The sequence below is a fragment of the Apodemus sylvaticus genome, chromosome 2 (genome assembly GCF_947179515.1).
Source record: "Apodemus sylvaticus chromosome 2, mApoSyl1.1, whole genome shotgun sequence".
Lineage (NCBI taxonomy): Eukaryota > Metazoa > Chordata > Mammalia > Rodentia > Muridae > Apodemus > Apodemus sylvaticus.
Window position 1 is genome coordinate 179,326,529 of NC_067473.1, and position 20,120 is coordinate 179,346,648.

General features: G+C 39.6%; 1 protein-coding gene across 1 annotated transcript in view; it reads left to right on the forward strand.

The window, feature by feature from the left end:
• The first annotated feature begins 316 nt into the window (after positions 1–316).
• Slco1c1 (solute carrier organic anion transporter family member 1C1) overlaps positions 317–20,120 on the forward strand; it is a 35,657-nt gene continuing 15,853 nt past the window's right edge. The window contains exons 1-8 of the mRNA XM_052172754.1: positions 317–445; positions 1,429–1,570; positions 7,915–8,047; positions 9,622–9,755; positions 11,602–11,748; positions 13,176–13,274; positions 14,896–15,144; positions 16,058–16,222. Coding sequence (XP_052028714.1) covers positions 317–445; positions 1,429–1,570; positions 7,915–8,047; positions 9,622–9,755; positions 11,602–11,748; positions 13,176–13,274; positions 14,896–15,144; positions 16,058–16,222 — 1,198 coding nt within the window. The remainder of the gene's footprint in view (positions 446–1,428; positions 1,571–7,914; positions 8,048–9,621; positions 9,756–11,601; positions 11,749–13,175; positions 13,275–14,895; positions 15,145–16,057; positions 16,223–20,120) is intronic.

A 20,120-nucleotide genomic window follows, 5' to 3' on the forward strand; every position in this document is an offset into this window, starting at 1 on the left:
GCCTCGTTATTTATTCCAAAGGCAACATGGAAATTTATTCTTTGCTGTAATGAGGCCCAAAGTGAAAAGATTGAGAAAGAATGCTAGCTGTAGGGTCTCAATGGCAGGATTCGTTAATCAAATATCCTGTCTGATTTTAATTGAAAAATGTTGCCAACTTACGGTGGTAAGAGGAGATAGTGACACTTTAAATTATACCTATAGAACTGTAGTCTACTGTGAAATGGAAACCTCTTTAAATCACACGGATCAGAAATAAATTGCTGTTTCTTTTTAAAATCAACTTTGACAGGCTGGGATAAGAAACATTTCCATAATGGACACCTCATCCAAAGAAAACGCCCATTTGTTCCACAAAAATTCAGTGCAACCTGCCGGAGGGCCATCCTTTAAAGTGGGATATCCGTCCACAGAGGAAGCGCGGTCATGCTGTGGAAAACTGAAGGTAGAGCGTTTGTGTGTAGTTTACAAGCTTGACTTTCCGTCCCGACAAATGAAGCAACAGGAGGAATTTGCTTTCCTTCTTTTCTTTTATTCAATAAGCTCTCAATTGCAAATTACTAAGACCACTCACCAAAGGATGAAATCATTTTTGCCTACCATGCAGGTGACATGGCTTTCCTGGGGTCCCTTGAAAGCACTTTCTAGATAAGCAGGCAAGAGAGAGAACCAAACATTTTATAAAGGCACTAACCTGCCCTGTACGCTGTGCTAATTATTTCCATACTATTTTCCTTTTCTGAAAGCAAACTTGGCTTGGCTTGTTACACAGAAAGAGAGAGGTGTCTGCGTGGTTCAAGCCTCCCTTCTTTATGCCAAATAACACTCATGGAACATAATAACATTGTATTTTAATTAACTGTGAACCTGAATTCACATGAATTCTGCTTTGCATATACAATTAAAACATATGGTTATCAAAATATAACCAGATATCAAAGACCCACTGAAATTTTAATAATAAATTTAGCAACTGCAAACCAAGCAGACTGAACATTTCAGGGCAGAACGATTCCCTCTAGTGTATTGAGCGTGTTTTCAAAATGCATACTAGGCAAGGGCTTGTGGGAAGATGGCACATGGGTGTAGTGATTTTCACTTCGCTTGTTTCCTTGCCCATCAATGGCTCTTTGCTTGCCTCTCACTGCTATTTCCAAAGCTAGACTTCCTTTTATGTCTTTTGTGGAGGAGTAGGGAAATCCTGTGAACATTTTAAGTGAAAGTCCACATGCTTTTCAACTGCCAAGTAACTTGGGTTGTTTTGAGGGAGGGGGGACTCTCAGTCTTAGGGCTGATTTGAGTTGCAACAGTGCTTGAGTTAAGTCATCAGTTGTAACACATTTGCTGTTCCTGTTAATTTTGTTTCCTTAGAAACTCCTGAGCTATGCAAAGTTAGTCCAGTTATCTGTACCTTTTCGTGTTTTCCAGGTGTTTTTGGGTGCCCTGTCTTTTGTTTACTTTGCCAAAGCATTGGCAGAAGGCTATCTGAAGAGCACCATTACTCAGATAGAGAGGAGGTTTGATATCCCTTCCTCTCTGGTGGGAATAATTGATGGTAGTTTTGAAATCGGTAGGTATCACAGTAGCCTGACTTTTCCTTTAAGCCCAAGGTGTTTCTCCTGAGCCTAATTGCCATCCATCATTGTCTGCTGAGATGCAACCTGTAAAATCCTGTTTGGATTCATCTGCCAAGACCTTATGCTACAAGGATATATCTATCTATATCTATATCTATATCTATATCTATATCTATATCTATATCTATATCTATATCTATATCTATATCTATCTATCTATCTATCTATCTATCTATCTATATCTATATCTATCTATCTATATCTATATCTATCTATCTATCTATCTATCTATCTATATATATATATATATATATATAAAGGAAATGTATTCTCTCAGCGAGCAGGCAAGCAGTAACAAATTTCCTGCCCCCAGTATTCATTACTCGATGTTTAGACAAAGTTACTCATCAGAGGGGAGACTTTCTTTAGGTGAGGTGAAGATTGGTGTTTTGGGTTGTAATATGTGGGAAGTACCTCTTAGAGGAGTGAGAATTTGGGAGCTCTCAGGGGGCCTTTGCAAAAATGGAGTTCAAATATTCAAAATAAATAGATGCTTGGAGGCTGGAGAGATGGCTTGGTGGTTAAGAGCACTGACTGCTCTTCCAGAGGTCCTGAGTTCAATTCCCAATAGCCACATAGTTGAGATCTATAGTGAGATCTGATGTTCTCCTCAGGTCTATCTGAAGAGAGTGACAGTATAGTCATATACATAAAATAAAATTTAAAAAAAACCAAAGTTGATGCTTAATGTATTTTTCTACATATTTGCTGAAAGGGGGATTATATTAGCAGGGACACAAAGTAAAACAAACTGAAAAGCTTCTACCCTCTGGTATCTCTGGTTTGGCAATTGCTTAGGCAATAATTTTAATCACTGATTTGAAATTGTTCGGAATGCCATTCCAGTTAGCTTCCTGAGTTAATAAAAATGAGAGGCATTTAATGCTTTTTCAAAATAAATAAAATAACCCCTTAGTGGTCATTGATGTCATTTGGGACAAACAAAATAGCAGAGAAATCTCTTAACTGCTTTAGTGTCAGATTTACCTGTAGTGAGTGGAATTTAGGTCTTCAACTTTTTGTAACTTGCTATTTTGATTTTATTTGTGACTTGGGATGTCACAGAGAAAGTTAGACCAATGAACATATAAAAATTTCTGGCTTTTGGAAACACGTAGCTTCACTTCAAAAGGGATTAGGAGGTGGTTTATTCTGGAGACAAAAAAATTGTATGACCATAGCTCTGGGACATAGATTAGGTTGCCTCATGAACCCTGTTCTAATCTAGTAACTGTTTCATGAAGATTGTATTGAGTAAGAACAAAGAAAGTCATAAATCAGCATTCTTTCCAACATCCTGGTGTAAACATCAGGTAGGTAATTATGACAAAGTGGGAGAAGCCTCTACTATTGAACTCAGAGGCCAGCTGATGGTGATATTGGCTTTTGAGCAGCTGAAAGTTAGAGTTCTATTCATTCATTCAAAGGGATTGACCCAATAGTCAGAAAGATGTCAGGTCATACAGAGGTGGTCATGAACAGCCACAGCGGGGATTAAGATGGTCCGAAATAATCTGGCTCTAAACAGAAAGTTCCAACCACTGGAGTTCTAAGCAAGGCATCAGCTTCTGTCTGTGGAGCATCCTGGCAAATTAGTTCACAAAGGTTCCCAAACTGTATCAATCACACCTTAGTGGCCATCCAGGTGCCTGGGAGGTGTTCAAGTGCAAGTGTCAATTCTTCAGGGAAGGGGACCAAGTTTCTATTTGTTTTTGTTTTAGATTGCATTAGTCATTTATTTATGATTAATTAACAAAGTTAGTTCATTTGTTTTCATGTGCACACACAAGAGTTCCATGGTGCACATGTGGAAATCAGAGGATACCTTGAAGAAGTCACTTTTCTCCTTGTACATTGTGGGTCCTGTGGATTAAACTCAGGTCATCAGACTTGGTGGCAAGTATCTTGACCTGCTGAGACATCCCAAAGCATGTCTTCATTCCTTGTTGCCAGAAGCTCTCGATGTTGGCAGTCCAGAACCTGACATACATCATGGTTCTAAAATACCCACTTCTTCTTAGTTAGGGCTTAATTGCTGTGAAGAAACACCATGACCATGGCAGCTGTTATAAAGTAAGACACTTGTTAGCTTATAGTTCGGAGGTTTAGTCCATTATTGTCAGGGCAGGAAGCATGGGAGCACACAGGCAGAGGTGATACTGGAGAGGTAGCTCAGCGTTCTAAATCTGGATCCGCAGGCAGCAAGAAGTGACGGTAACACACTGGCCAGGCTTGAGCTTCCCAACTGGAAAGCCCACCACTAAGCGACACACTTCCTCCATCTAAGCCACAGCTACTCCAACAAGGATACACCTCCTACTAATGCCACTCCCTAGGGGCCAATGGAGGCAACTTTTATTCAAACCATCATAGGGATTGTACCAGCCCCTTATGTTACCTCCTTGGAGGGACCTCAAGAGGTGATGCTTGCCCCATCGATGGCCTTGAAGGACCATAGAAGGATGAGGTCAGGTGATAGGCTGCATGGGAAGAAAGGCATATTGCTAGGAAACTTCTGCCAACTGAGTGAAGCTGAGCTATGATGTGGAAGTTGATATGCCAATAAAAATGAGGTATCATACAAGTTTAATTTTTCTCATTCTTGGTTTCTGTGTATAAACATAGTACTAGAGGTGCTTAAAAATGACGGAGTATAGATTTTTGCTTAAATACCCTAATATATAAGAAATAAACTGTCCAAAAAGTTATCCAATGCCAACATTAGGTCTCTACACACATGCACACACATGCACATTTTAGTTCCACACACATTTATGTCCAAACATGTATGAACAAACACAGAAACACACACATACACAACATACCCTCACATATACAGACAACAAGAGTTTGTATAATAATATATACATTCAATAAAATCACATGATTGAAATAGAAGACACACACACACACACACACACACACACAAACAAACAATTTTTAAATTCCTAAATGTGCCAGTTCTTTCCTTGCTTACTCAGTTGTCCTGAGGACTATGTTGGATTGAAGTGGTGATAACGAGCATCCTTCTTTTGTTTCTTACATAATAGAGTGCTTTTAAAATTTCACTATTCAGCAATTCACGTATTGCATCATTTTTATTTTAATTAACTAAATTATTATCAATTGGTTACTAATTTGTTTGCATGGTTTTTAGTAAGTATACTTTTAAATTTTTATCTGATCAGCACATTTCTCTTCTTGTTTGAAATTTTTGAGACGTGGTGTCTGGCCCTGTGGCCTTGGCTGGCATGGAATTCACGGTGTAGACCATCACATTGACCTCATACTCACAGAGATCCGTCTGCCTCTACCTGTAGAGTGCTGGGATTGAATGTGTGCTCCACCATGCAAGGCTCTGTAGTTTTTACACTTCCGTGTCTGGTTGCACTGACAGCTCCACTACATTTCTTCTATTCTGCAGAAATGTTTTCTCCATCTGTTATATGATGGGTTAATTAATAGATTTCTTCTTAGCTCAAATTCTCATAGTCCTGAAATAAGCCATACTTGGTGGGATGCACTGACTATTCCTTTTGCTAGTGGGATCTTTAACTCCAAATTCACAACTGTACTTGGCCTCTAATTGCCATTTCTTACTCTGGACTTGTTCAGGTTTTGTTTCTGGTGCATAAGATACCTTTAGTTATCTGCTTTCTTTTTTAACACTTAAAATTTTGGATGTGTGTGCATAAAATATTTCAAGCTTGGTAAAACATTAAACTCCTTGGACCTGTAATCTTTTTTTCAATTGGTTATATGAAGTATGGAAGAGTTTTCATATTCAATTCAATATGTGTGTATGTGTGATACATGTGTGTACATGTGTATGTGCATATATGCACACAGAAGCACTGCATAGGCATGCATTTGTGGAAAGCAGAGGTAGACTTTCAGTATCTGCCTTTACTGCCATCCACTTTATCTTTTGAGGTAGGAGGTCTCTCACTGAACCTGGTGCTCACCTTTGCAGCCAGGTCGGCTGGCCAGAAAGCCTTTGGAATCTGCCAATCTCCACACTTCCTCCTCAAGGCTAGTGCTGAGGTTACAGGCACCAGCTTCATGCCAACTTATATGTTGGTGTTGAGGATCTGAAAATAGCCAGCACTTTGCCCCGAGCCCTCTTCTCAGATGCTCCAATCCATTGTTTGCAGGTTTTGAATCATGTGTCTCTCCCATTTATCTCTCCCAGAAACTCAGAAAGGTCACCATTATAGCAAGAACAAGATATGAAATCTTGTGGAGATAGGATGGTGGTGAAATGAGATTATACATTAATGTAACAAGTAACACCCTGCAAACCAGTCCCTTATTGTAAGGGTTTGGTGAAAGCACATAGACTGTATACACACACACACACACACACACACACACACACACACACATATATTGCTATAAAATGTAAGCCAGCCTCACAAACAGAAGGGCATGATCGCTTTAGTTCTTAGACTAGTCAAATGCCAAATAGATACTCTCATGCTTAGTTTCTTTAATATGAAAAATTTAAAGAGCTGAATTCTTTGAAGAGTTGAGCACATAGACCTCATTTTAAAGCTATGTTTTCCTACATTCTTATTATCCTTCAGGCTGTAAAATTCACCACTCATTTTCCAATTGACTAACACTGGCAGTATGTCCAAACAGTAGTAAATCAGATGATTGCTTACAGCTGGAAGGAAATACACTCCTGCTGTAACATTGGAAAGAGCAAAGACAGCATCAGAGCCAGGCCAACCATCAGCCCCCATAGTCAGCTTATAGGGAAGTGTCTGCTTCTTTATCTTGAGGGGAGTTCCTGCAAATGAGACTTCCAAATGATTATAGCTAAAACATGACAAGTGCTCCTAACACAGGTTTCTCATGGCTTATTGTTGTCATAGTCTGCACCATTGGATTTGAGTTTACCTTGCAAATGCAGATTCCTTGACTGGACCATGGTTTCAGGGCACCAACTTGACATGCCAAGAATTTTTTATCTCCCTTTGCACCTTCTCCTAGGGATTCTTTTATAGAACAAAGCCTGAGAAATATTCTCTTAAAACGTGTTGAATCATAGAGTACATGAGATAGCTCATTCAGGGTCATGTAAACATGACAACCTGAGTTTGATTCACAAATATATATCAATGACAGCATCATCATCATCAACAACAACAACAACAACAACAACAATCAGGTATGATATAGGACCTTCACTTATTATTGCAGAAGAGAAAGGCGAGCCACAGTAGGTAGCCAAGAAAACCCAAGGCTGATGAGACCCTATCTTACAAAAGAAGATGAATAGCATCTGAGAGATGACACTCAAGTTAGCCTTGACCTCCAACATAAGAGTCAGTGAATACACACACACACACACACACACACACACACATACACACATGCAAACATACACAAGAACATGTACAAATAAATACACACAAAAGTAATTCATGATGTTTCATTGGAGTTGTTTTAGGACTCTTCAATTCCTACTTTAAAACCAATGTTGTTCAATTTTTTTAAATGGCTGTCTTATAAACATATTGTATTCATGGTATTTGGTCCTTGAGGTTTAGTTGTTTGTGGGGTCAAACTTTCTATATTGAGTCTCTTTGTAAAGAAGTCTTTGAACAATTATAAAGTATCATTTGTATAATTGCTGGTCTAATATTTTATTTCATTTAAAGTGAAGTATACCCCTGTTTTTGTAATAACTTTATTTGGGGATTATCAGCTGTAGGGATAATATAGGATCTATGTTTCAAAAATAATTTGGAGGGGGCTGGAGAGATGGCTCAGCGATTAAGAGCATTGACTGATCATCCAGAGGTCCTGAGTTCAAATCCCAGCAACCACATGGTGGCTCACAACCATCTGTAACGGGCATCTGATGCCATCTTCTGGTGTGTCTGAAGACAGTGACAGTGTACCCACATACATTAAATAAATAAATATTTAAAAAAATTTGGAAACTAATAGAAGGTTTAATCCAAAGCATATGTGAACAAAGAAACTAATAAGATTTGCTGCACAGCCACCAAGAAAAATTTAAAATATCAACGAAAGGAAATTTTGTATAATTTGGATTTATTTTTAAGTTTTAATTATATGCGTAGGTGTATAGGTGTGTCCATGAATCAACAGCTATTTTAGCTCCCAGCAAATCAGGTGACATGAGAGGGGACATCGTGAGTGAAGCTTTGCTCAGTCTGTGTGTGTCATTTGTTTACTGATGCTGTGGACTGATTCCTAGGCTCCCTAACCTGACCGTGAATGCTTCTTCTTGCTCCCAAAGGGAATCTTCTGGTCATAACATTTGTTAGCTACTTTGGTGCCAAACTTCACAGGCCAAAAATAATCGGAGCAGGATGCCTGGTCATGGGCTTCGGGACTATGCTCATTGCTGTGCCCCAGTTCTTCATGGAGAAGTAAGTCTAAAGCATCCATCTTCCCCTCACTCCCCCACCAATGGCAGGTCTCCTCCTCCTTTTCTTAAAAATTATAATTTTGTTTTGTTTTCAGAAGTCAGGTATCATGCTAGGTGGCTCTGGCTTGTTAGATATTCAGCTTACTAGATAGCCCAAGATAACCTTGAATTCACAGCCTTCCTGCTTTAGTCTCCTGAGTGTTGGGAATATGTGTGTATGTGCGTGTGTGTGCGTGCGTGTGTGTGCGTGTTCTGCCTATGAAAAGACAAGGCGATTGATGCTCACAATTTGGCTGACCAGTGGGCTCTAGTGATATGTCTAACCGTCTTCCCTGTGCTGGGGTGGTTACCTATGCTCACTGCTGCTCCCAGCATTTAACTGGGTATTGGGCTTTGAACTCAGGACCTCATGCTTGCACAGCAGACACATAATGGACTAAGGTGTCATCTCCTTGGATCCAGAATTTGGAGCTTTTAAATGGATCATTGCTTCAAAATCCCTTGTGAAACAAGCTTGGAAGGAGGCCAGCAGTCAGAGGATACAGAATTTCATACAGTCAGTCAAGATTGTCCTAGGCAGAATTTGAATGCTGTTCAGAACTAAATCCCTAAATTTAATAGCACTTGGGCCTGGGGCTATGTAAAGTACTGTCCTGCACACAAGGGGAGGTGACTTCAGCCTCCAGCAATGAAAAGAGGAAAAGACAAAAAGTTTTCTACCATTATTTGGACCCGATGACCCAACCCTGTAGTACCAGTTATCCCTGTGACTGAAATAGCAGGATGACTTAAGTTGAGTCATGAGGTCATGGTTAGCTCAGGGCAACTTGGCAAGGCCATGTATCTAAGCAAAACAGAAACTCAGAAAAGTCAGTGTGTGTGTGTGTGTGTGTGTGTGTGTGTGCGTGTGCGCGCGCGTGTGTGCGTGCGCGTGTGCGTGTGTGTTTGTGTGTGTGTGTGTGTGTGTTGTGTGTTTAATAATTTGCCACCAGATCCATTACCACGTGTGTGCGTGTGCGTGTGGTGTGCGTGTGCGTGTGTGTGTGTGTGTGTGTGTGTGTGTGTTGTGTGTTTAATAATTTACCACCAGATCCATTACCTAGAGAGGAAAACCATAATAAGAATTCCTTCTGAGAAAATGACTCTGAAGCTGGGATGCATATTATAGATTCTCTGGAACTGGCCTATGAGTGTTCTGTTAAGTCTGTGATTCTGATCTCCTAATGCCTCTAGATGTTACAATGTTGATTTTTATTTCTGACTTAGAGACAGCTTTGGGATTCAACAAATGTAGGTAGATAACTCTTGTATTAAGTGATGAACAACATTATCTTTTATTTTTAAAAGCCTTAAAATGATTGTTGTTTTTATTTTCTGCTGTGGGTTCATGGTGACATGAAAGCTTACGGCCATCTGTGAAGCAAACTGCTATTCAGTGCTGGTTGGTTTGGTGAGTCTGATTTGAAGGAAACTACCAACCCAACATGATCCCTTCATTTTCAGGCAAACAAAGTAAACCTTTGGTTTTGGCATGCTCTTATCCTGCCAGGGTAAAAGGATGCTCTTTATATGCAGGTACAGCTATGAGAAATATGAGAGGTATTCTCCCTCCACCAACATCACTCCCAACATCTCTCCGTGCTACCTAGAGTCTAGCAGTCCATCACCAAGCTCAATCCTGGGGAAATCACAGAACAAAATAAATCATGGTAAGACGGTTTTTAAACATTGACTTGTGTAAATGAATAATTTTAGTTTTTCTATATGCTTTAGCATGCATATTCATTTTTTTGTGAAAAGCATTAACATTTGAAATATTAAGGTGCCAAAACTACTACCAGTGCATTGGGGAGATGGCTCAGTGGGTCAGGGTGCTTAGTTTTCAAGCATAAAGGGCCTGAGTTCAAAGCCCCAGAACCTACTTAAAAATCTAGTTGTGTCTGAACATGCCTGTAGACCCAACACTGGGAGGCAGAGGTGAGACGGTCCCTAAAATTCACTAGCCAACAAGCCTACTTGTAACAATGAGCTTTCTGTTCAATGAAAGATTTTTGTCTTGAGGCCATGGGGCAAGAATACCCCCATTTGTAGCACTGTACAGTTATAGCACAGCTACAGAGCTCACTGGTCAGCCAACCCGTGAGCATTGCCTTGTCTTTTCACAGGCAAAACACCACACACACATCTAAACAAATGCCTATAATTCCAGCACTCAGCAGGCTGAGGCAGGGAGGCTGTGAATTCAAGGCTATCTTGGCCTATCTAGTAAGCTGAATGTCTGACAAGCCACAGTCACCTAGGGAAATGTATCAAGGCACCCACCAGGAGAAAGGTGCCAGTGTGCTCTGGAATCTGATCACCTGCAGGGATAGGCCTGGGTACTTGTTCTCTTGCCTGTACTGCATGAACTCACAAACAATAAACTGCTCCACAGGTGTAAAGCAGTATACTATAATTCCAATAAGGTAGTCTGGTGATCGAATACTATGGAAAAGACTACTAATTGCTTGGTGGTGACTAGCAACATCTACCAGTGATTCTGAGTAAGATTGATGGGTCTTGAAATGAAAATAAAATGAATTTCACAAATAGAAACATCAATCTAAAGGATTAGAAAGAAAGAAATGTGATTTTCCCCACACCCAGGGTTAAATTTAATTTTCTCTTTATCCTCTCCACACCTCACTAAAAATAACTCCCACCTCCCAGTGTTGCCAAGAAGACTCCAGTTAAAAATACCTGAGAACCACTTAGCCCAGCATGTGCCTGGGAGAGGGAATTTAGATTCTGCTTTGATTACAAAAGGCTGTCAGTATCCTAAACTTTATTACAGTGCCTAAACTCTGGGAAGTGGTCTTTCACTTACATGACTGGCGTAACTACCCCACCTCATACAGTGGGATTAGAGCATGACAGTTACTAATGTACCCTTCAATAATCAGCTCCAAATAGATTCAACTCTAAAAATACTGTCAAACCTTGTTGTTGTAAGATGAGGATTGCTAAAGAATATAAGATATATAATTTTTATATGACTTATTCCCAGAACTCTAAAAATAGTTGATCGCTACCAGATATAATTGTAGGCAATTATTGCCCACACAAATACTGGAATTTCAAGTAGAACTTGGGCAACAATGGCAGATACTTGGGTTTGAAAAACACACAATTTTTATTAAAGTAGAGGTGGATAAACGTTTGTTTGATCATGTTATTGTTTTTTTTTTCTGCCTTGAATAGCATGCTGAAAACTGCTGTGGTATAAAAAGAGAAATATCTCTATGTAGGTACAAAATGAGAAGACCAGAGAGAATAGGTTAAAGGCACAGCAAGAAGCAAGAATCTCTGAGGCCCCTGGATATATCTGTGAAAGAGATGGAAGTCACAAATCAAAACGAATTCCAGGCTCATTCAATGTCTTATCAGATTAGCACTGTGAAAAATTCTGATTCTGCTTTCTAATTCAGTCTTAAAACAGAATGTAGAAATGTAGAATCAAACATTTAACTTCCATAGTGACAAAGCTCCAGTCCTCTTGTTTGCTTTTCTTTCAAGAGTGTGAAGGGGATGCCAGTTCCTCCATGTGGGTCTATGTCTTCCTGGGCAATCTTCTCCGAGGTTTAGGGGAAACGCCTATCCAGCCCCTGGGCATCGCCTATCTGGATGACTTCGCCAGTGAAGACAATGCTGCTTTCTACATCGGTAATGCTTACGCCTCATTCAATTTGGGAAGTGGGGTGCCTGGCCTTTCCGATCTACTACAAATTCATGATGGAAAGATTTTGGCACTCAGTTCCCATGCTTCAGTTAACTTTAAACAGTCAAGGCACTTTAGTCAGCATCTGCTGAGTGAAGGAAAGAACACAGAACTAAATAGCTGTGACCTCAATGGCCTGGAACCTTATAAAAGCGTCCTCCTCGGGGCTTTGGAGTTTAGAGATTGCTTTTAATGACGTGTGTGTGTGTTGGGGGGGGGGTGCTTGTGGGCCTCTGTGTATGTGTGTTTTGTGTGTATGTGAGTGTGTGTGTGTGTGTGTGTTGTTTATGCAGTCCTTGCAATCTATAAGCCCTAATTAACTGAAGGATCTTTTATTTCACTTTCTCCTGTTTGAGATAGAAAGGGGTCCTGGAACCTTGGAAGCAGGTATAAATGATAGAAAAGAAATACAAAGAAAATATAAGCAAGGCACAAGGGGACAGTTGAGCAGCAGTACTCGCCTATATCTACTACAAAAGGGTAGGGAAAAAGCATCGGAAAATTTTCCACACAAAATGTATAGTAGAAATGAGCTAGTTAGGCCAGATGTATTCAAGCACTACTTAATTGGTTTCTCTTATGCCCTGGAATTCAGATAGAAATTATACCTACAGCGATGACTACAGTGTCTTCTGTATTTAACACATCAATTTTGATTCTTGGAATTCTGATCTTTTGAAGGTGTAGCTATTAGGGGCAAAGTGTAAGACTGAAGGAGAGGTTACACCAAGGACTACTGTGTTTCTGGCTATGCACCACAGAAATCCCCAATGTCCTGCACATGCCTAAACAGGTTTAAATTAGCCACAATCTTTGTCTCTAAGGAAAACTAGAGCATAACTTAGGAGCCTAAAGAAGAACTACATGGACCTAACTACACAATTATCCTGGAGATTGGGAAGGTTTTACCTTCCCCTGGAGATTCTCAGAGACTGGGCAGAATCTCATACTCTCCACTGTCCTGAAAGAGGCCAGGAATCTGCTCTTCCTGCCTCCAGCTCATGTCATTTCCCAGGAATATACTTGTTTGAGTTCTGCAGTGAAATGATCCACAGGTGTGAGACTCTTGGCTGAGCGGGACAGCCTCTCTGCTTACTAGTGACACTGTTCTCTGGATAGCCTTTTCCTGCCATCTAGTTAGGCTGCCTCTGGCCTGTAATGTATTTTCTCAGCCAGTGCAACTGAAAAATTAACCAGGGAAATGCCCACAAAAGAAATGGCATATACAAGATACCAGTGGCGTCTCATATTTCCTGCTTAGCATTTTATCAGTTTATCAAAGCAGAGCCAAATGACAGCTATTCTTCTTTTTTTCTCTTATCCCTTCTTTTAATATTTTATTTTGGTTTGGCTCTTTTTTTTTTTTGTACAGGGTGTGTGCAGACAGTGGCAATTATAGGGCCCATTTTTGGCTTCCTTCTGGGCTCATTGTGTGCCAAACTGTATGTTGATATTGGCTTTGTGAATCTAGGTAAGTAGATTACTTGTTTATATTTCTTTATTTACCCTTTCCTCTTTGTGTGTGCACATGCCACGATGCATTTGGGAAGATCAGAGGACAACTTGTAGAAATTAGCTCTCTCCCTTCACCTTGTGGGTCCTGGATAGAACTCAGGTGTCCAGGCTTGCTACGGGTGCCTTTGCACATGGAGCTACCTTACCATAGCTCCTTACATGGAGCTGAATTCACTTTGTATTTAGTTATTCATTTCAACTAGCAGAATTTTTAATGAGACTTTGAAAAATATTACATTTTCTTTTTTTAAATTTAAAAAATATGTGCATGTGAATATTTGCATGCATGTATGCATGCACACTAAATGAGTGCTTGTTGTTGGAAGAGATCAGGAGAGGGTGTCAGTTCCCTGAAACTGGAGTTACAGACAGTTATGAGCCTCCATGTGGGTGCTTGGTAATACAACCGCAGCTCTACAAGAACAGCAAGTACTTTTAACCACTAAGCCATCTCTCCAGCCGCCAAATTTGCTTTTATCACAATGTCAAGGTGCCACTCTTTCATTAAGTATAATAATCCATGGAATACACTTTGATACTGAAGATGCAAGCATTAACTGGTGTAGAAGGATAAACAGATTAGTGGTTAGAGCAGGGTTATCTATGGTCTGTTTATTAAGGCAGACCCTCTTTTCCCACAGCTGCCAATTCAAATAGATCCAGACTCAAAACTGTGGTTCTTGGCAGCTCCTTCTGGTCTCAGATGTGTCAACATGTATGATAGAGACATCAGCTGATAAAGCAAACATAGGAGTGAAAGTCACCAGTGACCAGACTTCCCTTTCTCCTGGTCCTAGCTTCTCTCTTCTGCTCTCCATTCTACCACTAGGCAGTTACCATGGGGACTGGCAGCCATCTTTGAGGACAATCTTAGACATTCAATATGTGAATCAGATGTGATGCTTCTGAAGGCGCAGCAGGCTCTAGGGTGTTTTACTCTCCTTACTCACCCTGGAGATTAAGGCACTGCCCCAGAGCACAGTGTAAAGTCATGGGCCTCTCACAGCCTTTAGTCTCTGACTTTTTAACCCATGATTAACCCATAACAGGGAAACTGAAGTCCCCCATAAACACCCTTTCTAGAGACTGAGGGTAGGAGGCAGTGGTGGATGCCAAGTATGATCATTAGATGTTTCCTGTTTCTTATATGTGTGTATGTGTGTGTGTGTGTGTGCATGCTTCCTTGTGCTTGGGGGAGGACTATGTGTGGGAGTGCATGCACATGGTTGTGCTTACATGTAAAGGCCTGGGGTTGATACTGGGAATCACCCTAAATTTTTTCTCCTCCCTTATTCATTGAGGCAGGGTCTTTCAATCAATCTCAGAGATCATCGATATAGCCAGTGTAACTATGCAGCTTACTCCATGGCTCTGCTGTCTCTACTATTAGAGGCTGGAATAAAGGCTAGCATCCAGGCCCACCTGGCATTTATAAAGGTTCTGGCCATTCTGACCTTAAGCCCTCCTATAGTTTTAATGATGTGGTAGAACTGTTGCTAGAATTTGTTTTCTTCAGTAACTCATTCCAACACCCTAACCTTGAAGAACTCACGACTTAAACAACCTCTGTTTTTCAGACCATATAACTATCACCCCAAAGGATCCCCAGTGGGTTGGGGCCTGGTGGCTTGGTTATCTAATAGCCGGGTTCCTAAGTCTCCTTGCAGCTATACCTTTCTGGTGCTTACCCAAGACTCTACCAAGATCCCAAAGTAGAGAGGACTCTGGCTCCTCATCTGAGAAATCCAAGTTCATTATAGATGACCCTGTTAACTACCAAATGAACCCTGGTGAAGAAAAAATGAAAATCATGGAAATGGCAAGAGGTAAGTCAGATTCTCTTTGATCACGGGCTACTGTACATCTTCCTAGGGAAGCTAGAGGAGGTGTATGACTGCAGCACTGCACACACACACACACACACACACACACACACACACACACACACACGGTCTGAAAGAAAGCTTAAGAAATCACATAGGAAGCAGAGATGCAGAGAGGAAGTCTTCCTTACTGAGAAGGTTATGCAGGTGGTTGAGCAAATCCTTTGTAGCTTCCTTTTGGTTGGCTCAACCTTCTCACTCAGGATTGTTTTTCTCCACAGCAGTTTTTCAGTATAAGCCTAGGTGGGCAGAACAGAAAATGCTATAACTTTTTTCTGAGAGCCTTTCACATGAGACCCACCTGTTTGAACAATATATTAAAATATGTATCTTGGCAAGGGTGTAAGTGGGAGCCAGGCAAAGGGCAGGCCTGTTCTCAGGAGTTCCCCTCAGGAATGTTAGTTGCTGAGAAACTGACTCTATGTCTTCATTTTTCAGCAATCTTGTATTTGTTTATTCATAAATGCAACAGTCTTCAACTGTTGAAGGTAATTGCCCAAGTCATGGGGTGGGGTTGTGGGGGCTGAGAGAAGGAGGTATGTCCTTTTAACACCAAGATACAATCACAAAAAGAGATATTTGTGAGCTACATTTGGAGAAAGAGACTTACACAGAGAGTTCATGATATCCAGCCTAGAACTCTGAGCAGAAGAATGAGGGGAAATATGCTAGTCTCTTGCCATGGGCACGTCAGCTGGTGGAACATGTCCCTGACTCACCTGTGGGTTCTCTGTAGTCTTCCTGTAGGAGTGAATGTGCCTATGTTCAAACCCAGGGCGACTGTAGCTCTGCAGGTTGCAATAACCACCACCAGAGACCCTATCTTCAAGGACTCTATATTGTTTTTGTCTTACAGATTTTCTTCCTACACTGAAGACTCTTTTTAGAAACCCAGTATACATCTTGTACTTGTGTGCAAGCACTGTTCAGTTCAATTCTCTATTTGGCATGGTCACATATAAACCAAAATACATTGAGCAGCAGTATGGGCAGTCTTCTTCCAAAGCCAACTTTGTCATTGGTATGTCCACCTGCCTGTCATGTGTTCCCATAGAAACCAATTTGATGAATCTTGTGCATTCTGAGTAACATTAGATTGTTCTAAATTTTAACTTAAAGTATTTTCAGATATTTTGGATGGAGTGAAATAGTAAAAATTTGTAAAACAAATCTAGTAGGATGAATATATACATGGTGGGTATGTATTACAACTTTGCAACAAGAGTTATTTATAGCTGTGACTGGATGGCTGTAAAACAATTTCCCACAGTTTTTTTTTTTTTTTTTTTTTTTTTTTTGATTTTTGAGACAGGGTTTCTCTGGGTAGTCCTGGCTGTCCTGGAACTCACTCTGTAGACCAGGCTGTCCTGGAACTCAGAAATCTGCCTGCCTCTGACTCCCAAATGCTGGGATTAAAGGTGTGCACCACCACTGCCCAGCTCCCACAGTTCTTAAATAAGTAAAAAGAAGTGAATCTTTTTAATTTTTTTTAGATGATTGGTAATGTTGGGTACACATGTTTTAAGCTTTATTGAAATCTTACATTGGCATAATTGCATGCATGATATTTGGAACTGCATGCAACAGACATTTAGACAGCATGATTGTGCTCTCTCTAACAAAGCATATGTTTGATAAGTTGTTTAAAGTAGTGGTGTTTATAGTATATTTATGTAGCCAATAACAGGAATACCATTCAAGGACCAAAGCAAAAGTAAAGAAGAGAAACCAATATTTAAATAGAGGCTATCACCTTGTATAAAATTAGAGACTTAAAACCTGGATTGGCTCCTTCTCTCCATAAATGTGTCCTTTAAAGTCACCATTTTGAAGTATGAAATGTATTCTGTTTCTTGGGACATATTCCTTTAAGATATGAGACTCTAATTTATTTCTTCTTACAAAGGTTTAAAGAATTTGTTTTATTGTTATTATTGTTCATGAGTATAGATGTGCCATGGGAGTGTGTAGCTATGGGTGCATGAGTGTGTGGGTGGGGTGTTTGCTTGTGTGTGTGAGCACAGGTACCCATGCAGGTCAGAAGAGGCTGTCAAATCTCCTGGAAGGCTGGAGATTTCTCAGTACACTGGCTTCTCAGCACCTACATGAAAGGTCACACATGCTGTAACTCCAGTTCCAGGGGATCTGACACCATTACACAGAAACACATGCAAACAAAATACCAATGAACATAAAATAAAAATTGATAAAAAAAATCTCCTAGATTTGAAGCTACAGGTGGTTGTGGCCCATTGTGTTATGGAAACTAAATATCGACATTTGAGCTGCCTCTTCAGCCCCTCTTCATGCAGTATTTTAAAGATTAGTCTCTATACATGTCTCTGAAAAGAGAAGAAAAAAAGCTGAGTACATCTCTCAGAAGATGCAATTTTCTGATAAATTCTGAATAATGGGCACTCAGAGGATGTGAAAGTGATGACCAAGTGCACCCTGATATTCTAGAGTTATGAAGATTGGATCATTGAACCATTTTCAATATTGATTGATTCAACATAACTCAATTGTATTATTTCCTTGATGAGAAAAATAAATATTTTAGAATGTTCTCTCAGCACTCCATCCATGTCTATCTAGTTAAAGAAGACCCAATAAGGAATGAAGTTTGAGATACTCTTTTTCACTTTATATGTAGTGAAGACATATGTCAAGACATAATTTTCAACCAATAGTTAATCCTGCAAATGTCCCCTGTGTGGTTTATCTGAATGAGTTGTTTTTATGTTTCTGCATATGTGTATGTGTGTATGTATGAAGGAGCCATCACCTATAACTTCATATTATCTAAGAAGAGTATTAACAGCATGTAATTTCCCTAATGGCTAGAATAATTGTAAACCAAATCTTCATAATCTAGTCTTGCCTAGTCTTTAGCCTCCTGTAAGTTGAATAGTTAATGTTCACATTCATTCACAATTTTAAATATCCATGGTAGATTATTTTCATTACTATGATATATAGTCTGTGATATCACTGTACTATGAATTATTTAATCAACTTATTACTGAGAGCCTTTTGGATTGATTTATTTTGTGGGGCCACTATATATTTCACAGTCATAATATGTCTATGGGTAGATTCATTTTCTTTGGCTAGTGCATAGAGTGCAAACTGTAGGTCCTAGGCAGTCTATGATAGATGCAGAAGGTATTGCTGAGAATCTATATGGCCGAGGACACTTGAACACCCACAGGAAGTGTGAGTGCATGCTAGCCTTCCCACATTTTTGCCAGTTCTTGATGCTGTCAACCTTTGTCATTGTGACTTCTCACAGTAGTAGCATGTCATTCAGCTGTGACCATTTATGTTGCATCTGTCTGCACAGGTTCACTGGCCACTTCAATTGTCTCCTCCGTTAACTCTGTTCAAGTCATTTTCCCACATTATGTAGTTATTTTGCTTATCAGTCTCTCATCGGTAGTTTCTGGCTACTGCATATTTTTTGACATGAGTTCTTCAATGAATATTGCGAGCATTTCTCATATACCTCACCTTCCTTGCCTTTTAACTTTTCCTTTTTATTAAACATAGATTAATTTTTTCATACAATATAATCTGAATGCAGTTTTCCTTCCCCTTATTCCCCCCAGCCCCTCCCCTTTGATTTGTCAATAAGGCCTTTTAATTTTGATAATGCTTATGATCAGCTTTTTAAGTAAGACCAAGTTTTAGTTTTTTTCTTTCTTGTGTCATTTTGATTCTGTTTGGAACACTATATTAAGCCCTCAAATCACTGAAATGTTTTTTTTTAAATATTCCTAATGTTAAAATTTAATTCTTTCAGTTTTCACATATTGGAACAATTAGTTTGTAATCAAGTTTTTGTACAATATGAAAGACAAGATTAAATCAGAATAAAGCAAACCCCCAAATCTCTTCCCTTGAATTTGCATGAAAGCCCATGTCTTTGAAGCTGTGGGTGGTCTTCATTATTCAAGCTCATACAATATTGCATCTGGGCACTTGACTGCTCCCATCCTGGAGTCATGAATTATGTTTCTTTTTAAAATTTCTAGTGGAAATCTGTTTTTAATAAAGGACAATTAAGAACATTATTTAGAGGGAGATGTTCATAATAGAAAATTAGAGCTGAAGAAATGACTCGGTGGGGACAGGCATCTGCAGTTGCAGCAGGTATGAGACCAAAGGAAGACCTCTGGGATATTTTCAAAACATATAAAAATTGTACAAGTTCTTTGTGGGAGGCACAGCGGTTCTTGTGCACATATATAAGCAGAAAAGGTATCAGAAATAAACACACAGGGTTGTCTTCTCAAAGGAAAACGTATAACTCATTTTCTGCCCAGAAGGCTAGGAAGTGGTAAGCTTTGTGATATCTGTGTGGCTGAGACTAAACCGGATTCTTACCACATTCTTACCATGAGCTTACTTTTCTCAGTTAATCTATGGAACGTATTGTTATGGAAGATGTCAAGTATACGTTACAAGGATTTTTGATGTACTCACACCTTAAGTTTTGTTGTGCACACGGGATTGAGTAAGTTATTACTGGAAAAAAAATTGTGCTGTGCTTAAATATGCCTAAAATAAACTACTTGGGATCAGACATCTAAATGTGAATGCACATCAGTCACTGAGTTGTGTTGAACTGAACGACCTTGTGGCTTTGCCTTGTTGCTTTGCTGTCTATGGTGTTCACAAAGGCTGCACTGTTCTTTGGGACTTTAATATATGCATGTAGTATGTTTGTATGTTTCAGTCATAGACACTGCACTCTTGCCTGTAACTTACCCTAGACTCACTTTCCACCCCTAGTCCCTATCATATATATATGATATTGAATGATATGTATGATATGGAAATTTATATGTATATATATACATATATAGAAAAGATATAGAACAATATATATGATATGGAAATTTATGTGTGTATATATA